This window comes from Capra hircus, chromosome 20, assembly GCF_001704415.2.
Source record: "Capra hircus breed San Clemente chromosome 20, ASM170441v1, whole genome shotgun sequence".
Taxonomy (NCBI): Eukaryota; Metazoa; Chordata; class Mammalia; order Artiodactyla; family Bovidae; genus Capra; species Capra hircus.
In genome coordinates, this window is record NC_030827.1 from 16916084 (window position 1) to 16931909 (window position 15826).

General features: G+C 35.2%; 1 protein-coding gene across 3 annotated transcripts in view; it reads right to left on the reverse strand.

Annotated features, from left to right (window-relative positions):
• The window catches only part of IPO11 (importin 11), a 190186-nt gene that overhangs the window by 117376 nt on the left and 56984 nt on the right, over positions 1-15826 (reverse strand). For all 3 annotated transcript variants that reach the window (XM_005694660.2, XM_005694661.3, XM_013972789.2), the window contains exons 12-16: positions 13456-13499; positions 11493-11583; positions 9603-9650; positions 8669-8774; positions 5696-5822 (exon numbers count right to left, since the gene is read on the reverse strand). In XM_005694660.2, coding sequence (XP_005694717.1) covers positions 5696-5822; positions 8669-8774; positions 9603-9650; positions 11493-11583; positions 13456-13499 — 416 coding nt within the window. The remainder of the gene's footprint in view (positions 1-5695; positions 5823-8668; positions 8775-9602; positions 9651-11492; positions 11584-13455; positions 13500-15826) is intronic.

Consider the following 15826-nt stretch of genomic DNA (forward strand, 5'->3'; position numbering starts at 1 on the left):
TGTGCATGCCAAAGTGCCTTCTTAAACTCCATCTAGAAAATTCACTATTGCTACGCTGGCAGTCAATCTGCCCATGTGGATGGCCTTTTCTTTGCTTGACAGACAATAACCCCGAAACACCCATCCCCAAACTATAAATCTCCTGGTTGTACCACAACATACATTATATATTGCCTCTTATAAGAGTCAAAGTGAAAAGTGAAAGTGAAAGTGAAGTCATAGAGTCATGTCAGACTCTTTGCAACCCCATGGACTATACCTTCCAGGCTCCTCCATCCATGGGATTTTCCAGGCAAGAATACTGGAGTGGGTTGCCATTTCCTTCTCCAGATCTTCCCTATCCAGGGATTGAACCTGGGTCTCCTGCATTGTAGGCAGACACTTTACCATGTAAGCCACCAGGGAAGTCCTTATCAGAGTACACTAACACTAATTTTCAAGCAACTACCGCTTGCTTTATTGAACACTGAATAAATAACCTAAGTAAAAATGAGTTTTTTAAATTACTTATAATTTCAAAAATTGAAAGACATTAATGGGTCAGAAAGCTTACAACTAAAGCAGCCCTGTATGTAAATCGAATATTCTGGTTAGAGAATCATCTAGAGTCCTATAAAACAAAACTTCCTCTCATCAAAAATTTAGCCATTCTATTTATAGTGTGGTAATGAGATGGCTGAATGGCATCACTGACTCGATGGACATGAGTCTGAGTGAACTCTGGAAGTTGGTGATGGACAGGGAAGCCTGGTGTGCTGCGATTCATGGGGTCGCAGAGTCGGGACACGACTGAGAGACTGAACTGAACTGAATAACATTCTAAAATCTGAAACTTGCCATAAATAAGCAGTGCATCTACTAAGTAACATGTTCTAGAGGAATGGAAGAAAACATGCAGAAGATACTTTTTAAATGGATTTTGCAATAAACACTGGAGCACTGTTATCTTTATTAAAAAAGTAATAAAAATGGAACCTTACTTGATATCATGTTAATAAATAAATCCCAGATGGAATAAAGAAGCAAGTATGAAGAAAACCAATTTTTGAAACAAGAAACAAAAACAACAAAATAGAAAAAAGAAATCAATAAACCTGATTACACTAAAATTAAAAAACTCTGCTCAACAAAAAGACAACAGAATGAGCACAGAAAGACACAGGTGGGAGAAAAGAAAGATGCAGAGATTTCACTGCATTTGTAATGTTTTATTTCTTACATACTTAAAATATTACAATAGAAATATGGAAAACCAGGTAGCTCTAATCTTAGTCACTGAAATTTTCTCTTTACTTGATATAATTCTTAACTTTTAAAAAGTAAAAAAATTAAAAGCATCCGCTTTTTAAAGATGAGTCAGAAATAAACTGAGAAGTACAAATTTTCAAAGTAGCATTAGCATTATATTAAACCTAATCAAAATTTCCAACATTACAAAAAAAATTTTTCAAATATTGCAGTATCATCAATAATTACTGACTATCCCTTGCCCAAGTTTTAATTACAAAATACTGATGAAAAGTTGTAATACTATTTCAAATAAACCAAACAATTTTCACTCAACTTGCATTATAATCCCCTGGATCAAACATCATTGTGCGACTCACAAGGATAGAGACTTACTCCACACAGTAGTTTCCCATATTATAAAATTTTAAAGAATCCGGAGTTTGAGGTTTTTCAGCATAAGCTCCCTGTGCTCCTTGCTTGCATGGCCCTCCAATAAACCTTCCTTGCTCATAAAAAAAAAAAAATTTTTAATAGTCCTATTTCCTCTTCTATTTGCTATGAAGTGATAGGACCAGATGCCATGATCTTAGTTTTCTGAATGTTGAATTTTAAGCCAGCTTTTTCACTCTCCTCTTTTCACTTTCATCAAGAGGTTCTTGAGTTCTTCTTCACTTTCTGCCATAAGGGTGGTGTCATCTGCATATCTGAGATTATTGATATTTCTCCCAGCAATCTTGATTCCAGCTTGTGCTTCATCCAGCCTGGCATTTCGCATGACATAATCTGCATATAAGTTAAATAAGCAGGGTGATAATATATAGCCTTGACGTACTCCTTTCCCAATTTTGAACCAGTCTGCTGTTCCATGTCCGCTTCTAACTGTTGCTTCTTGACCTGCATAAAATTCTCAGGAGGCAGGTCAGTTGGTCTGGTATCCCATCTCTGTAAGAACTTTCCACAGTTTGTTGGAATCCACACAGTCAAAGGTTTTGGCATAGTCAATAAAGCAGAAGTAGATGTTTTTCTGGAACTCTCTTGCTTTCTCAATGATCCAATGAACGTTGGCAATTTAATCTCTGGTTCCTCTGCCTTTCCTAAAACCAGCTTGAACATCTGGAAGTTCAGGTTTCAAGTACTGTGAAGCCTGGTTTGGAGAATTTTGAGCATTATTTTACCAGCGTGTGAGATGAGTGCAATTGTGCAATAGTTTGAACATTCTTTGGCATTGCCTTTCTTTGGGATTAGAATGAAAACTGACCTTTTCCAGTCCTGTGCACTGCTGAGTTTTCCAAATTTGCTGGCATATTGAGTGCAGCACTATCACAGCATCATCTTTTAGGATTTGAAATAGCTCAACTGGAATTCTGTCACCTCCATTTGCTATGTTCATAGTGATGCTTCCTAAGGTCCACTTGACTTCCCATTCCAGGATGTCTGGCTTGCTCCTTGGAAGAAAAGCTATGACCAACCTAGACAGCATATTAAAAAGCAGAGATATTACTTTGCCAACAAAGGTCCGCCTAGTCAAAGTTATGGTATTTCCAGTAGTCATGTATGGATGTGAGAGTTGGACTATAAAGAAAGCTGAACGTGAAAGAATTGATGCTTTTGAACTGTGGTGTTAGAGAAGACCCTTGAGAGTCCCCTAGACTGCAAGGAGATCAAACCAGTCAATCCTAAAGGAAATCAGATTCACTGGAAGGACTGATGCTGAAGCTGAATTCTTCAGCCACCTGATGCAAAGAACTGACTCACTGGAAAAGACCGTGATGCTGGGAAAAGATTGAAGGCAGGAGGAGAAGGGGACGACAGAGGATGAGATGGTTGGATGGCATCACCAACTCGATGGACATGAGTTTGAGTAAGCTCTGGGAGTTAGTGATGGACAGGGAGGCCTGGTGTGCTGCAGTCCATGGGGTCGCAAAGATACGGACACAAGTGAGCAACTGAACTGACTGACTGAACTGATACCAACTGGAGAAGCTGGTTTTCCCAGCTGCTGTACTATCTCTATTCTGCCATAGCCAGCCTTGTAATAACATGTCTATAATACTAGGAAGCCACACAGACAACTACAATTATATGTATCCCATCTACATAAGAGCAGAAATCAAGCAAGAGAACATGGACTCTGACAGCCAAAGAAGATTTAGATTCATGAGAATCTATGTGTTTTGTGTGTGTGTATATGTGTAAATGTGTACATACACCCACAAAGTATATGGGCGTGCCTGGTGGCTCAGATGGTAAAAAATCCGCCTGCAATGCAGGAGACCTGGGTTTGATCCCACCGTAGGGAAGATCCCCTGGAGAAGGGAATGGCTACCCACTGCAGTATTCTTGCCTGGAGAATTCCATCGACAGAGGAGCCTGGCGGGACACAGTCCATGGGGCTGCAAAGCGACTGAGCAACTAGCACTTTCACTTTTTTCATATGTGTATATACATACAAATGCAGTTGTATGTATGTTTGTACATATATGTCTGAACACTTGTACATTGTTGCATATGTCTATATGTATATGGTATCTTCCTACATTTCATTAGCCAGCATTTCTCACAAGTTGAAATTAGAACAGTATATCTTACATACTATTGATCTTAAAAGTACTTAAAAGAAAAAGGAGGTGGGTAAACTATGCAGTGTTAACTTAGTGCCTTACAAAACACTGTTTTCTTAAGTTATAACAAACAAATGAGACATAGCCACCAAAAGACGTACAGCAAAGGGGCAAAAGCTGTATCTGCAACAGCATTTCCTCAAAGTGCATTCCTTGGATATTAATGTATTTGTCATCTTGGATAGTCACAACACAATCAATGTACATTTTTAATATTTTGATTGATGCTATAGGAAAGAGGATTATTTGAATATGTAGTTCAGTGTTTTCCAAACTTGTCATGAAACCCTTTTGCCCAATAATGTTAATGTTAATGGGATAGAATTAATGTTCTACTTTTAAAGTGTTGACCAAAATGACTCATTTTTCTCTTCATTTCTTTCCCAAAAGATTCATTAAAGAAAGAAGAAAAAAAAAATTCAAGAAATTTCTCTTTTCCAAAGAAAATTTACCTGAAATTTATATCTTTTGTAACACTTTCACATAAAGCATTTAATGTCTTCTCTCTGACACCATTGACAGAATAGCAAATAATATTTCCAAGAAGGAAAACAAAACTTAAATCTTATAAATGCTTTATTCTAAATAAACAGAATTTATTCTATTTACAAAAGTAAATTAATTCCAGCAAACAGTATTCTTAGAAAGAGCTTAGATATTATCAATGAACTTCTAAGAATTTAAACATGATAAAATAAAACTAGATTCCCTTGTTGAAGCAGGGGTTCCTTAAACTATTTAATAATTATAGAATGATATTTAGAGTAAATTCTCAATTATTTATACAAAGTAAGTAACATTTAAGCAGAAAATCCAAAGATCAGTTCTATTTGCCTTTAGAATGCATCATGCTTCTGCAATTATGATGTTTTCTTAATTTTGTAATTTCCCTAATTATGTTTTCTTTTGTTAAACATTAAAAATAGTTTATATTATCATGGATACATGTAAAAATGAGAAAAATGACCCAAACCTTTGCTGGAAGACAGGGTAATCAGGTAGGTTGAAAAAAATGTTTTAAGGTAGAATACTGAGAAATGATTAAACAAGATCTTATTATAATTTGGGGGGGGGGGATCATTTAATTTTACCTACAAATAATTTGAAACTTTGAAAAAGACAACCAGAGTCACTTTTTAAAGACTATGCTGGAGTCAAATCTAAGTACAAGACAAAGTACAGTAAGTCATGAATGTATTCTCACTCAGGCATAAAGCACTGAGGGAAAACCTCTTTTAAAAAAAAAAAGCTCTCTGAGTAATCAACATAAAATAAAGCAACAAACCTACTGAAGTGGAACAAAGCAATGAAGAAGTCATTATCAAGTTTTCAGTAACACAAAATCAAGAATATTATGTGAAATGCTACACATGAAGAAAAAATCCTAAAATAAACAATTTTAAAGTCTAAAACAAAACTAAAAAAAAAAAAAAAACTTCTCAAAACTGAAAGACAAAAAAAGAATCAACAGTAAGGATAAAACAGATTACGGTGTTAGCTCAAACGTGAAAATTACAAATTCTATCTTGAATAAGAAAAAGGATATTTAAGCTATAAAGGGATTTTTTTTTTTAAAGAAAACTGCCTTCTTTTATTTGTACTAAAAAATTATAAATAATTACAGATTAGTAGACTTTGGTTAATTTTTTTCATTGACTAGTGATGAGAAGGGCAAACGGCGTTAAAAAGACTTTCTTCCTTCAAATCAAACTTCTCACCAAGGAATAACTACAGCATTGAAAGACTGCCAACATTCTAAAGAAAGATATAAACCATTTCTGAATTTGAACTTTGACATATGTTAAACTTATGAAGAACTCTTTTAAGACATTTAAGCAACATACCACTAAGTCTTGATCCTGAAGCAAGTTACATATTGCTTCATATAACATGGGTCTTAAGTCAGACTTGAATTTCACAGAAATCCACTGACCGATGAGCCAAATCACCCTGCGCCGCAATGGCTTATACCTAGATGGGAAAACCATGCAATTAAAATGTTATATATTTTAAGAAGCCTATTTCACTAAGCGTATTTCATCATTTAAATCTAAAATGTAATAAGAAAGCAATATACATTTTATACAAAAATCTAAAAGCTACTTTTAAATGCACCACAGTATAAATACTAACAACAAAGTTCTGATCTAAAAAACTGAAAATTCTTAGCAGACATATTATAAATCTGATTATTCTGTATTAAGTAATTACAACATAGATATGTACATAAAAGCCAAGTTCACTTCTATTCTTCAGGTAACCAAAAATAGTTCATCTTAATAGGTGTAAGCAGCTGATGTCCCAAACCCTGGGGCAGGAGAGGCTATTAAGAAGTAATAATAATAATAAAAATAAAGGAACTTCAGTACACAATTTTCTAATCCCAATTCTGTTCATCTCACAAAGATTATTTTGAAAACACTGTGAGAAATTTCTAGACTTAAGATATTTACAGTAACATGTACATACACTTGTTTCTCTATGGCCATCTTTGCTAAAGAAAATGAAGGTTCTTAAGGCAAAGGGAAAAACCATCTATGTCCAAGAATTGTAGACACAAGCTCTCGGTATTATATTTATTTAGTGGCAAGATGATATTTCTGGGTGACAATGTAGTAAACTAAGGAATATAACACACCTTTTAGAAAATTACAATATTTTAAGATTATTAAACACATATAAAGAATTACTCATTAAAGTTCCAATAAAAAGTACATTTCCTGCTCTCAAAATATTTAACATATCTAAAAGAGTTAAAGGCCACAAAACTTTAGACTAGGATCGCAAAAACATAAGAGAGAAGAGCAGGCAGAGGGAGATGGGATTTGAACAGCATTTCCTGGTGGCTCAGACAGTAAAGAATCCGCCTGCAATGCAGGAGACCTGGATTCGAGTCCTGGGTTAGGAAGATCTGGTGGAGAAGGGAACAGCTACACACTCCAATATTCCTGCCTGGAGAATCCCATGGACAGAAGAGCCTGGCAGTCTACAGTCCATGGGGTCACAAACAGTCGGCATGACTGAGCGACTTGCACTCACTTCACTAAGATAAATAGTATTGGGGGCAGAAAACTGAAAAAATGCCTTTTCAAGGGATAGGGATGATTTGAACAGTCACAGAGGTAGAAGTAAACAAGACTTGTATAGAGAACATGAAGGAATCACAGAATCTTCCATTTTGGACTGAGATCTCTGGGATTACCACATTCAACATTCGAGACAAAGAGAATGAAGCTCAGAAAGGTTCAGATTCTAAGATGACAGTCACTTCTAGGCAAAGTTAATAGTAAGGGTCAGTTTGCTCCTCAAAGTGTGAATCCCAGACCCACAGGATCATTAGCTGGAAGGATGACAGAATCACACAATCTGACCAAGACCTAAACCTTAGAACCTGTATTTTAACCAGTTCACCAGGTGATTTATATGCATATTAAAGTTTGAGAAATACGGGTCTAGACCAGTTTTGTCCGAAAGAAACATAATGTAAGCAAAATATGCAATTTTAAGTTTATTAGTACCCACCTTAAAGTAAAAGATACATATGAAAATTTAACATTTTCACTTATTGCAATATATTCAAAATATTATCACTTCAATATGTCATCAATATATATTTTACACTGCTTTAGTTTTAAATTCAAATTTTAGTTAATTAAAGTCATTTCCTCATTTGCACTAAGTACGTTTCAAGTACTCAGTAACCATATTTAAAAGCTATTGTACTAGATGGCACGGCTCTAGACTAAATAGCCTCTAGGATTTAAGGACAATCAAACTGCAAATCTGTCTCAATACTGAAGGCATTCTCTCCATCAAAGGCTCACTAGCAACCAGAGGGCAGAGTTGAAAAACATTTTAATCACCACTGCCCCAACAGGCCACAGCAAATCCCAGTGCTGAAAACATTTCCTGATTGAATAACTGACTGAAAACTGAAAAGATAGCTACTTAATGGTGAAAATTACCTTTAAAGCATCTCTAGCTAACAATTCTATTGCTCTAAATATTTATAAAATGATCCATACATGAATCTATTCATGTATTAAGGTAGCGATGTTAACTGTTCTATGACTGTATACTGAGCATTCTGATAAGTACCACATTTACAGAAATAAATCCCTAGAACTTCCCAATTCAAAACAAGAAAAAAAGGTTCCTGAAAATTTTTAAGTGTCTAATTTTAAATGAAGAAAAATTTATACAAATTATGAAATGCTTTTTCCCCTTCCATCTTACTCATTCATTACCTAAAATTAAAATCGGGCAAAAGTCCTACTTACTAAGTTGTCAGACTGATCTTTACTACTGAAGTAGACACCTTAAAAAGAGCCTTAAGTGTCTCCAAATGCTTTCTGCCATGGTGCCACTGCAATTTCTTTTCCCCACAGACTTGCAATGCTCTGTGATCCTCAGACAGCCACCTTTCATCGATATTACTTGTTTATGCTCCTTTTGACATCAGCCCTAGCCTCTGCTAAGTCTCAGCTGGCTTCCTTTTGTACATAATCTTCGTCTAGAATTCAGAGATCTCTATCTTCCATTATCTCTGCATAAAATTTCATCCTGCCAACTATCTTATCAAATACTTCAGACATGTCACAATTCACATTAGAAGTAAAATAACATAATAACAAATGACTTTGCTTATTTTTCAGTTATAAGATTCAAGTCTTATTCCTTTCTACATTAGACACTATTAGCTAAGTCATGCTATGATTTTTTTTTTAAATTTTAAGCAATTTTAACACCTTCTAGTCATCATTAAAAAATCAGTAAGGTAAGATAAGTGTATAACAAACACAAGGTTTTATACTTGCCTATTGTGAATCACTTGCAATTCTGGAAGAAGTTGGTTTTTAAACCACTGATCAAAATCAACACTGTCAAACAACTCATAAGCCGCTAATCCAACAGCATTATACACTAAGAAGAAGATTTTTAAAAAAGAATTAATTTCAAATACTGGGCCAAGTGCTAAATGTCTTTATGTAAGAAAATAAATCTTAAAGACTACTTTGAAATATGTAATAAGTTAATAAAGGGAAATCTACAATGCGTTAATCCAGGAAATTATTTAAACAAACATTTTAGAAACATTTAAATTACATCACTCTATGTTGCTCTTAAATATTCAGTGTTTTCAAAGAGAAAGATACATTCATTTAAAATCATTCATGTCAAACTATAAAAATAACATCCACTTCCAAATGGATGCAAGGATTTATGCTAAGGTCCCTGATAACCCTCTTTCCAGACTCTTTCTCACCACAAACCCTTAAACACTATGTTCCAATTAAATCAAATACTCCCAATGCAAAACTTAACTGTGCTTATCCCTCTTGCCTTCAAGCTTCTGTCCATACCACTCCTTTTATCTGGAACCACCCTTCGCCACTTATTAACCCTCACTTATCCTGTGTCCTCACAGAATACTTCTTTACGAGACGCTCCCTGGGTACACCAAAACTATTATTAATACCTTGTAGTTTTCCACGGCACTACCTGATTACCATCTATTTTAGCATTAATCAACTGATATTATGTTATAATCAACTGTACCTGATTACCATCTATTCTAGCATTAATCAACTGGTACTGTTATAATCAACTGTTTGCTCACTCTCTATCACCAGATAATTCCTAAATTTTAAATATCCTTGTAATCCAACTCTCCGAGCATAACACCTGCCACAAAACAGACACACTGTACTGAAGAAATAAATGTTTCTAAATCATTTTCATTTAACATACCAGCATCTTTGATTAATAGTGCATTCATATCTTCCACATTAGTGGGACCTGAAAAAACAAGTATCAGCAAGGGTAAATTAAAACTAGTTTTTAAAAAACACTTAAACTCAATTTGCTAGTTTCTCAATTCAGCTAACTACAATGTATTTTGTGGATATTAAATATATAAGAGAAAGTTTCAGTTTTTTATCATCATCATTAGAGAAGACAGTTACAACACGTAGAGCCATACTACAGCTTTAGAAACCATTATAACATATTTGGAAAATGTTATATCAAGCAACACTCTAGAAAATATATGTAAAATTGCTAACTACTGTATTATATCATGATTATAAGAGAAAATTTTTAAAAAGAATAAAAAGATGAATCCCACAATAGGAAGAAAAAAAAAAAAGAACAAGAATAGGCAATTCATACAGAAAGTTTTATTTTTCTAAATATGAAAAATAAGCCAGGTTATGACAATACATTAAAGATTTGACAACAAAATGAAAAATGTAAATGAGAACCATTACGTAACGTGGAAACCAGAATAAAGAGCTGGCAGTCCCTGCATGACTATCCAGAAGGAGAAGACCACAGTTAAGACACAAAGAACACAGTTTAGTTTACTCAGTAAGCATACTTCTTTAGGACAGAAAGATTCCTAGCAAGTTTACCAAAGCACTTTTCTGCTGTTAAATATGATTTCTTAAGCATACAGCCCTATATAAGCAAATCACTCCAGAACTGGAAAGAAAATAACTAAACTCTGAAATCACTGTAAACCTTACCATCATAGAGCAGCTTACCAGAGGGTAACCTAATTAGCTTAACCAGTTTCCTGAAGTGGTTTAATAAAAATACATGGATGGGAGAAAATGGAAATAATGTTCTAAGCACAACAACAAAAAAGGTAACTTCAGCAGTATATTACCAAATTTAAGAATCTATAATATTGCATTAAGAAATTAGGAAATAACTGTACATCAGAAATCAATCTATATGAAACTACAATGAATGCTCATATTATCTTTTAAATGAACACAAAAAACTTGATGGATAGCTCATTCACTCCCTTGGTTTATAATTTAAGCAGGAACACTCCATTAGATTTTTGAGAAAACAAAAGCCTAAAAAGTGAGCTACCCTCTGATGGTATGAACAAGGTCAAGAATTTCCTTCTCTACAGGAGATCCTCCTACCTTTATTTCCTTACAGTACCACCTACTCAACACTTGATCCCTTACAATTCGACTCCTGCCCAAATCAATCAAATAATCTGTGTAAGATTCCCTTGCCCAGCAGTGTGAGTTAATTGCAGTGTGAGTTAATTGCCAAAAGTCAATCAATCAACAAACAGTTACTCTGTGTACCAGACACTGGGAACAGGGTGAGCAAAAAAGGTGTATTCAAGGCCTCCTCCCTGAAATTTACACTATATCAGAATAGTCAGAAATGACAAATCACTTTTAATAGTTAAATAATTACTTATGTACAAAGATCAAGTGCCACCCATTTCACTTCATAGTTCTCTCTTAAATCCATTACATTCTTTCCACTCCCACCGTCATGAAGCTAACATTTATTATTTTAACTTTTTCACCCAGTACTTCTCACAACATGCTCCAAATAGATTCTTTCCCCCAAGCAATATACATGACTGCCCACTATTTTAGTATGCTTACTAGAGCAAAATCTAACTATCACAACCAAGGCCTGTCTCATTTGTGAACTGCCATTCTTATTTTCTATTTTGAAGGCTACTCTCTCAGAAAAGCACACATTCAGTCTTTCTCAAATTCATGTCTGGTATATGATCCAGGAAACACATCATAGCAGGAACTCAAAATATTTTTTTGAACACTGATTAATAGCTAAATCAAAATATCACAAAATATACCTCACCTTGAAGTGTTTGCATCATTTCTAAAAGTACAGGAGTTAGAGTCTGATTATATTCATGGAATATATCTATAAATAATACTTCAGTGCATGGCTGTTGGGAAAAAAATAAGTTTCTAATGAAAACAATGGTATATTGCAATGATTAATTCTACACAAAGAATACTCATTCTTAAAACTCTGAATATGTTTCCAATTCTTGACGTTTTTTTGAAAAAAGTTTATTAGTGTTTTTCATAAACCCAATGGGAAATAAAATAAAATTATAATAATTTCATTTATAACATGGAAAAGTCACTTCACTACTTCAATCATTTGGCATTATATATGCAAAAATGTAAAACTACAGAGAGGAAAATTTCCCATTTACATTTTACTTAATTCTTTAAATTTAAAAAGCAATCTGGAACCACATTTACTTATAGATTCAGAACTATAAATGACTGTCTTTAAGAATAATTAGTTAAAAATTTTTCACTTTTCCTGGCAGTGACATAAGTAACAACAGCAACTAATGACTTCAATTCACCACAGAGTTGTATTTTCTTTAACAGACACAAAGTGCAAAAGAAACCACATTGTTCTCATGTCTAGAATAGATAGCTAATGGCAAGCTGCTATAAACACAGGGAACTCAGCCTGGTGCTCTGTGACAACAGTGGTGGGATGGAGCAGGAGGGGGGAGGGAGGTTCAAGAGGGAGGAGACATGTGTATGCCTATGGCTGATTCATGTTGATGTACGGCAGAAAACCAATATAACATTGCAAAGCAACTATCCTCCAGTTTTTTCTTTTTTTTTTTTTTTAATTTTTATTTTTACTTTATTTTACTTTACAATACTGTATTGGTTTTGCCATACATTGACATGAATCCACCACGGGTGTATATGTGTTCCCAAACATGAACCCCCCCCTCCCACCTCCCTCCCCATAACATCTCTCCGGGTCATCACCGTGCACCAGCCCCAAGCATGCTGTATCCTGCGTCGGACATATCCTCCAGTTAAAAATAAATTTTAAAAACAGAAATCACAATGTTAATTACATAAAGACTAATTTTCATTCTTAAAAGTACTAAATCACTAGTTGTTTCATAAAATAGAATACAATTAAATTTTGAAGGTATTGTGATTTATGTTTAAAATCAATTACAAATGTACATACTTCAATGTGTACAGATGAAATGATACACCATCTCAGATATTTGCTTCAAAATATTCCAAGTAGGTGAAGGAGTACTCATATAAAACAAGACTAGCCACGAGTTGATAACTGATAAAACAGGTGTTGTATATAGAATTCATGATACCATTCTGTTTCTCAATATATTTAACAGTTTCCATAAGATAAAGTTTTAAAAACTTAAGAGTAGTAAAAAAATTTTTTATAAAACTTTTAAGTTCTATAGAAGTTTATGAAACAGATAATGCAAATTATATAAACAAAAGTCTTCAAAAAAGAACAGTTCAAAGTCCACATTTGATAAACCTTCCTCAATGTTAGCCATATCAATAAAGTATATTTTAAAAGAATTCTATAACTGAAAGCAATGGGCTGGTCTCTGAGAATCATACTAGGTAGTAAGAGAAATAATGTACCAGAAGAAGCTTTATAATTACTGAAATATTTAGGAGGAAAAAAATGTTTCTAGCCAAAAAAGGTAACTTTCAAAAACATTTCCTATTTCTGCAATGACAATTATTTCCAATTTGTAAAATGAAGAAAAATTTGTTTGCAAACCTCCAACTTAACAAATAAATTTCAGATTCAAGTTCATAATTTAATTAGATGCTTTCTTCTCAAATATGGACTCTTGCAATAATAAATATGTTTCCTACCTGACTTAAAGCTTGAAATCTTCAATACAGTATCATTCTCTACTAAGAGTTACACAAGCAAAAAAAAAAAAAAACTTACAGAAGCATTACCCTTTTCCCTATCAATTTTTCTTCCAATCAATACTCACCCTCAAACTGTACTTCCAAGAATCTCCCCCTGTTTCTTCCGCTGCTGCAATTAAAAATATGACAAATGATGCTCTCCACAAATGCAATAATGATGTTTCTAAAATCTCAGTTTGGAAAATCAAGACTTTCAGTAAGATCAATATAATACAGCTGCAAATTATTATAAAATAACACAGAGCAAACAGTTGGGAACACAAGGCCTTACACAGATCTCTTTACCATAAGTTACAGATGACATCTGTGTACACCAAAGTGCTCGTAACCACAAGCATTCTCACTTCGTTAAAAAGTCTGTACGAAAACAAAACAAAAAAAAAAGTCTGTATGAAGACTTCCTTGGCAGTCCAGTGGTGAAAATCCCAGGCTTCCAAGGCAGGGGGCATGGGTTCGATCCCTGATCAGGGAACTAAGATCCTACATACCACATCCAAAAATCAAACATACACACATACACACTCTCTCTCTCTCTCTCTCTCTCTCTCTCTCTCTCTCTCTCTCTCTCTCTCTCTGTATGGAGAAAAGCTCCAAGTATTTGTCACTCTCTGAGTCTGTGACATTACCTGATACACTGTCATTACAATCCTGAGAATCATTTCATACAATAGTGATGTTTTACAAGTTTAAATGATTAGTCACATTATCCATAAATTTTCTATATTTAAAGTAAAATATTTCCAGAACTCTTAAAACTCTGGGGATTCAGTGTTTCATATTATAATATAGTATTACTATACTAAAAAGGCAATATGAAGCATAAGAGTTTAGCTATGAGAAAAAACAAAAACAAAAAATATGCATTATACAGTGTAGTGTTATATTTTCTAAATGGATTAAAATATTTCTAAACAAAAAAGAAGGTAAGTCTTAGAAAAATGTTTATGATAAAATATTGGAAATACATGTATAAAAGTACACAAAGGCATCCAGTCAAAGGGATGGGTAGAGGCTAAAACCTAGCCCATGTCTGACCACAGCAGAAGTATTAAGTTGGTGCAAAGGTAATTGCGCTTTTCCACTGTTGAACTTTGCCTAATACCGAAACGTAATCTTAAATAACTGTGGTTATGCTATCCATCACCTTAATGTATCACCTTTTTAATTCTATGTTTTGTTGCTAATGACTTATTACTTGCTGTTTATATTTATTTTACACTAGGGAAATGATGCTAGACAAAAAGCAAATCCGAGCGATTTTTTTATTTGAGTTCAAAATGGGTCATAAAGCGGTGGAGACAACTCACAACATCAACAATACATTTGGCCCAGGAACTGCTAATGAACATACAGTGTATTGGTGGTTCAAGAAATTTTGCAAAGAAACAAGAGTCTTGAAGATGAGGAGCCAGCCATCAGAAGTTGACGACAACCCACTGAGAGGACCATCGAAGCCACATTTACCTGACGGCTCTCTCACCATCTGACTACCACTACTCAAGCATCTCAACAACTTTTTGCAAGGAAAATGCTTCCACAACCAGCAGGAGGCAGAATATGCTTTCCTTAGGAATTTTTCAAATCCCTAAGCATGAAATTTTATGTTACAGGAATAAACATTTCTCATAAGCAAAAAATGTGTTGATTGTAATGGTTCCTATTTTGAGTAATAAAGGTGTGTTTGAGCCTACTTATGATGATTTAACATTCATGGTTGGAAACTGCAATTATGCTTGCACCAACCTAATAAATGACACACACTTTATTCACACCCAAGTAGTTTATCAAGCACACAACTCCTTGATTTTCTGTAGCAAAGGCCCTGATAGTCTACCTACTACTAAAGTATGACGAGATTAAACAGACCCCCTACAGGGCTTCCATGGTGGCTCAGTGGTAAAGAATCCACCGGCCAAAGCAGGAGATACGCATTCAAAAAAGCTGATGACGCATTCAAACCCTGGACCAGGAAGATCCAGGAGGATGCCGCAGAGCAACTAAGGGCGTGATCCACAGGCATGAGCCTGTGCTCTGGAGCCCGGGAGCTACAACTACTGAGCCCTCACACTACAGCGACTGAAGTCTGTACACCCTAGAGCCCGCGCGCGCTCCACAAGAGAAGCCTCCCCAGTAAGAAGTCCAGGCTCCGCAAGAGAAGCCTCCCCAGTAAGGAGCCCGCGCTCCGCAAGAGAAGCCTCCCCAGTAAGGAGCCCAGGCTCCGCAAGAGAAGCCTCCCCAGTAAGGAGCCCAGGCTCCGCAAGAGAAGCCTCCCCAGTAAGGAGCCCAGGCTCCGCAAGAGAAGCCTCCCCAGTAAGGAGCCCAGGCTCCGCAAGAGAAGCCTCCCCAGTAAGGAGCCCGCGCTCCGCAAGAGAAGCCTCCCCAGTAAGGAGCCCGCGCTCCGCAAGAGAAGCCTCCCCAGTAAGGAGCCCAGGCTCC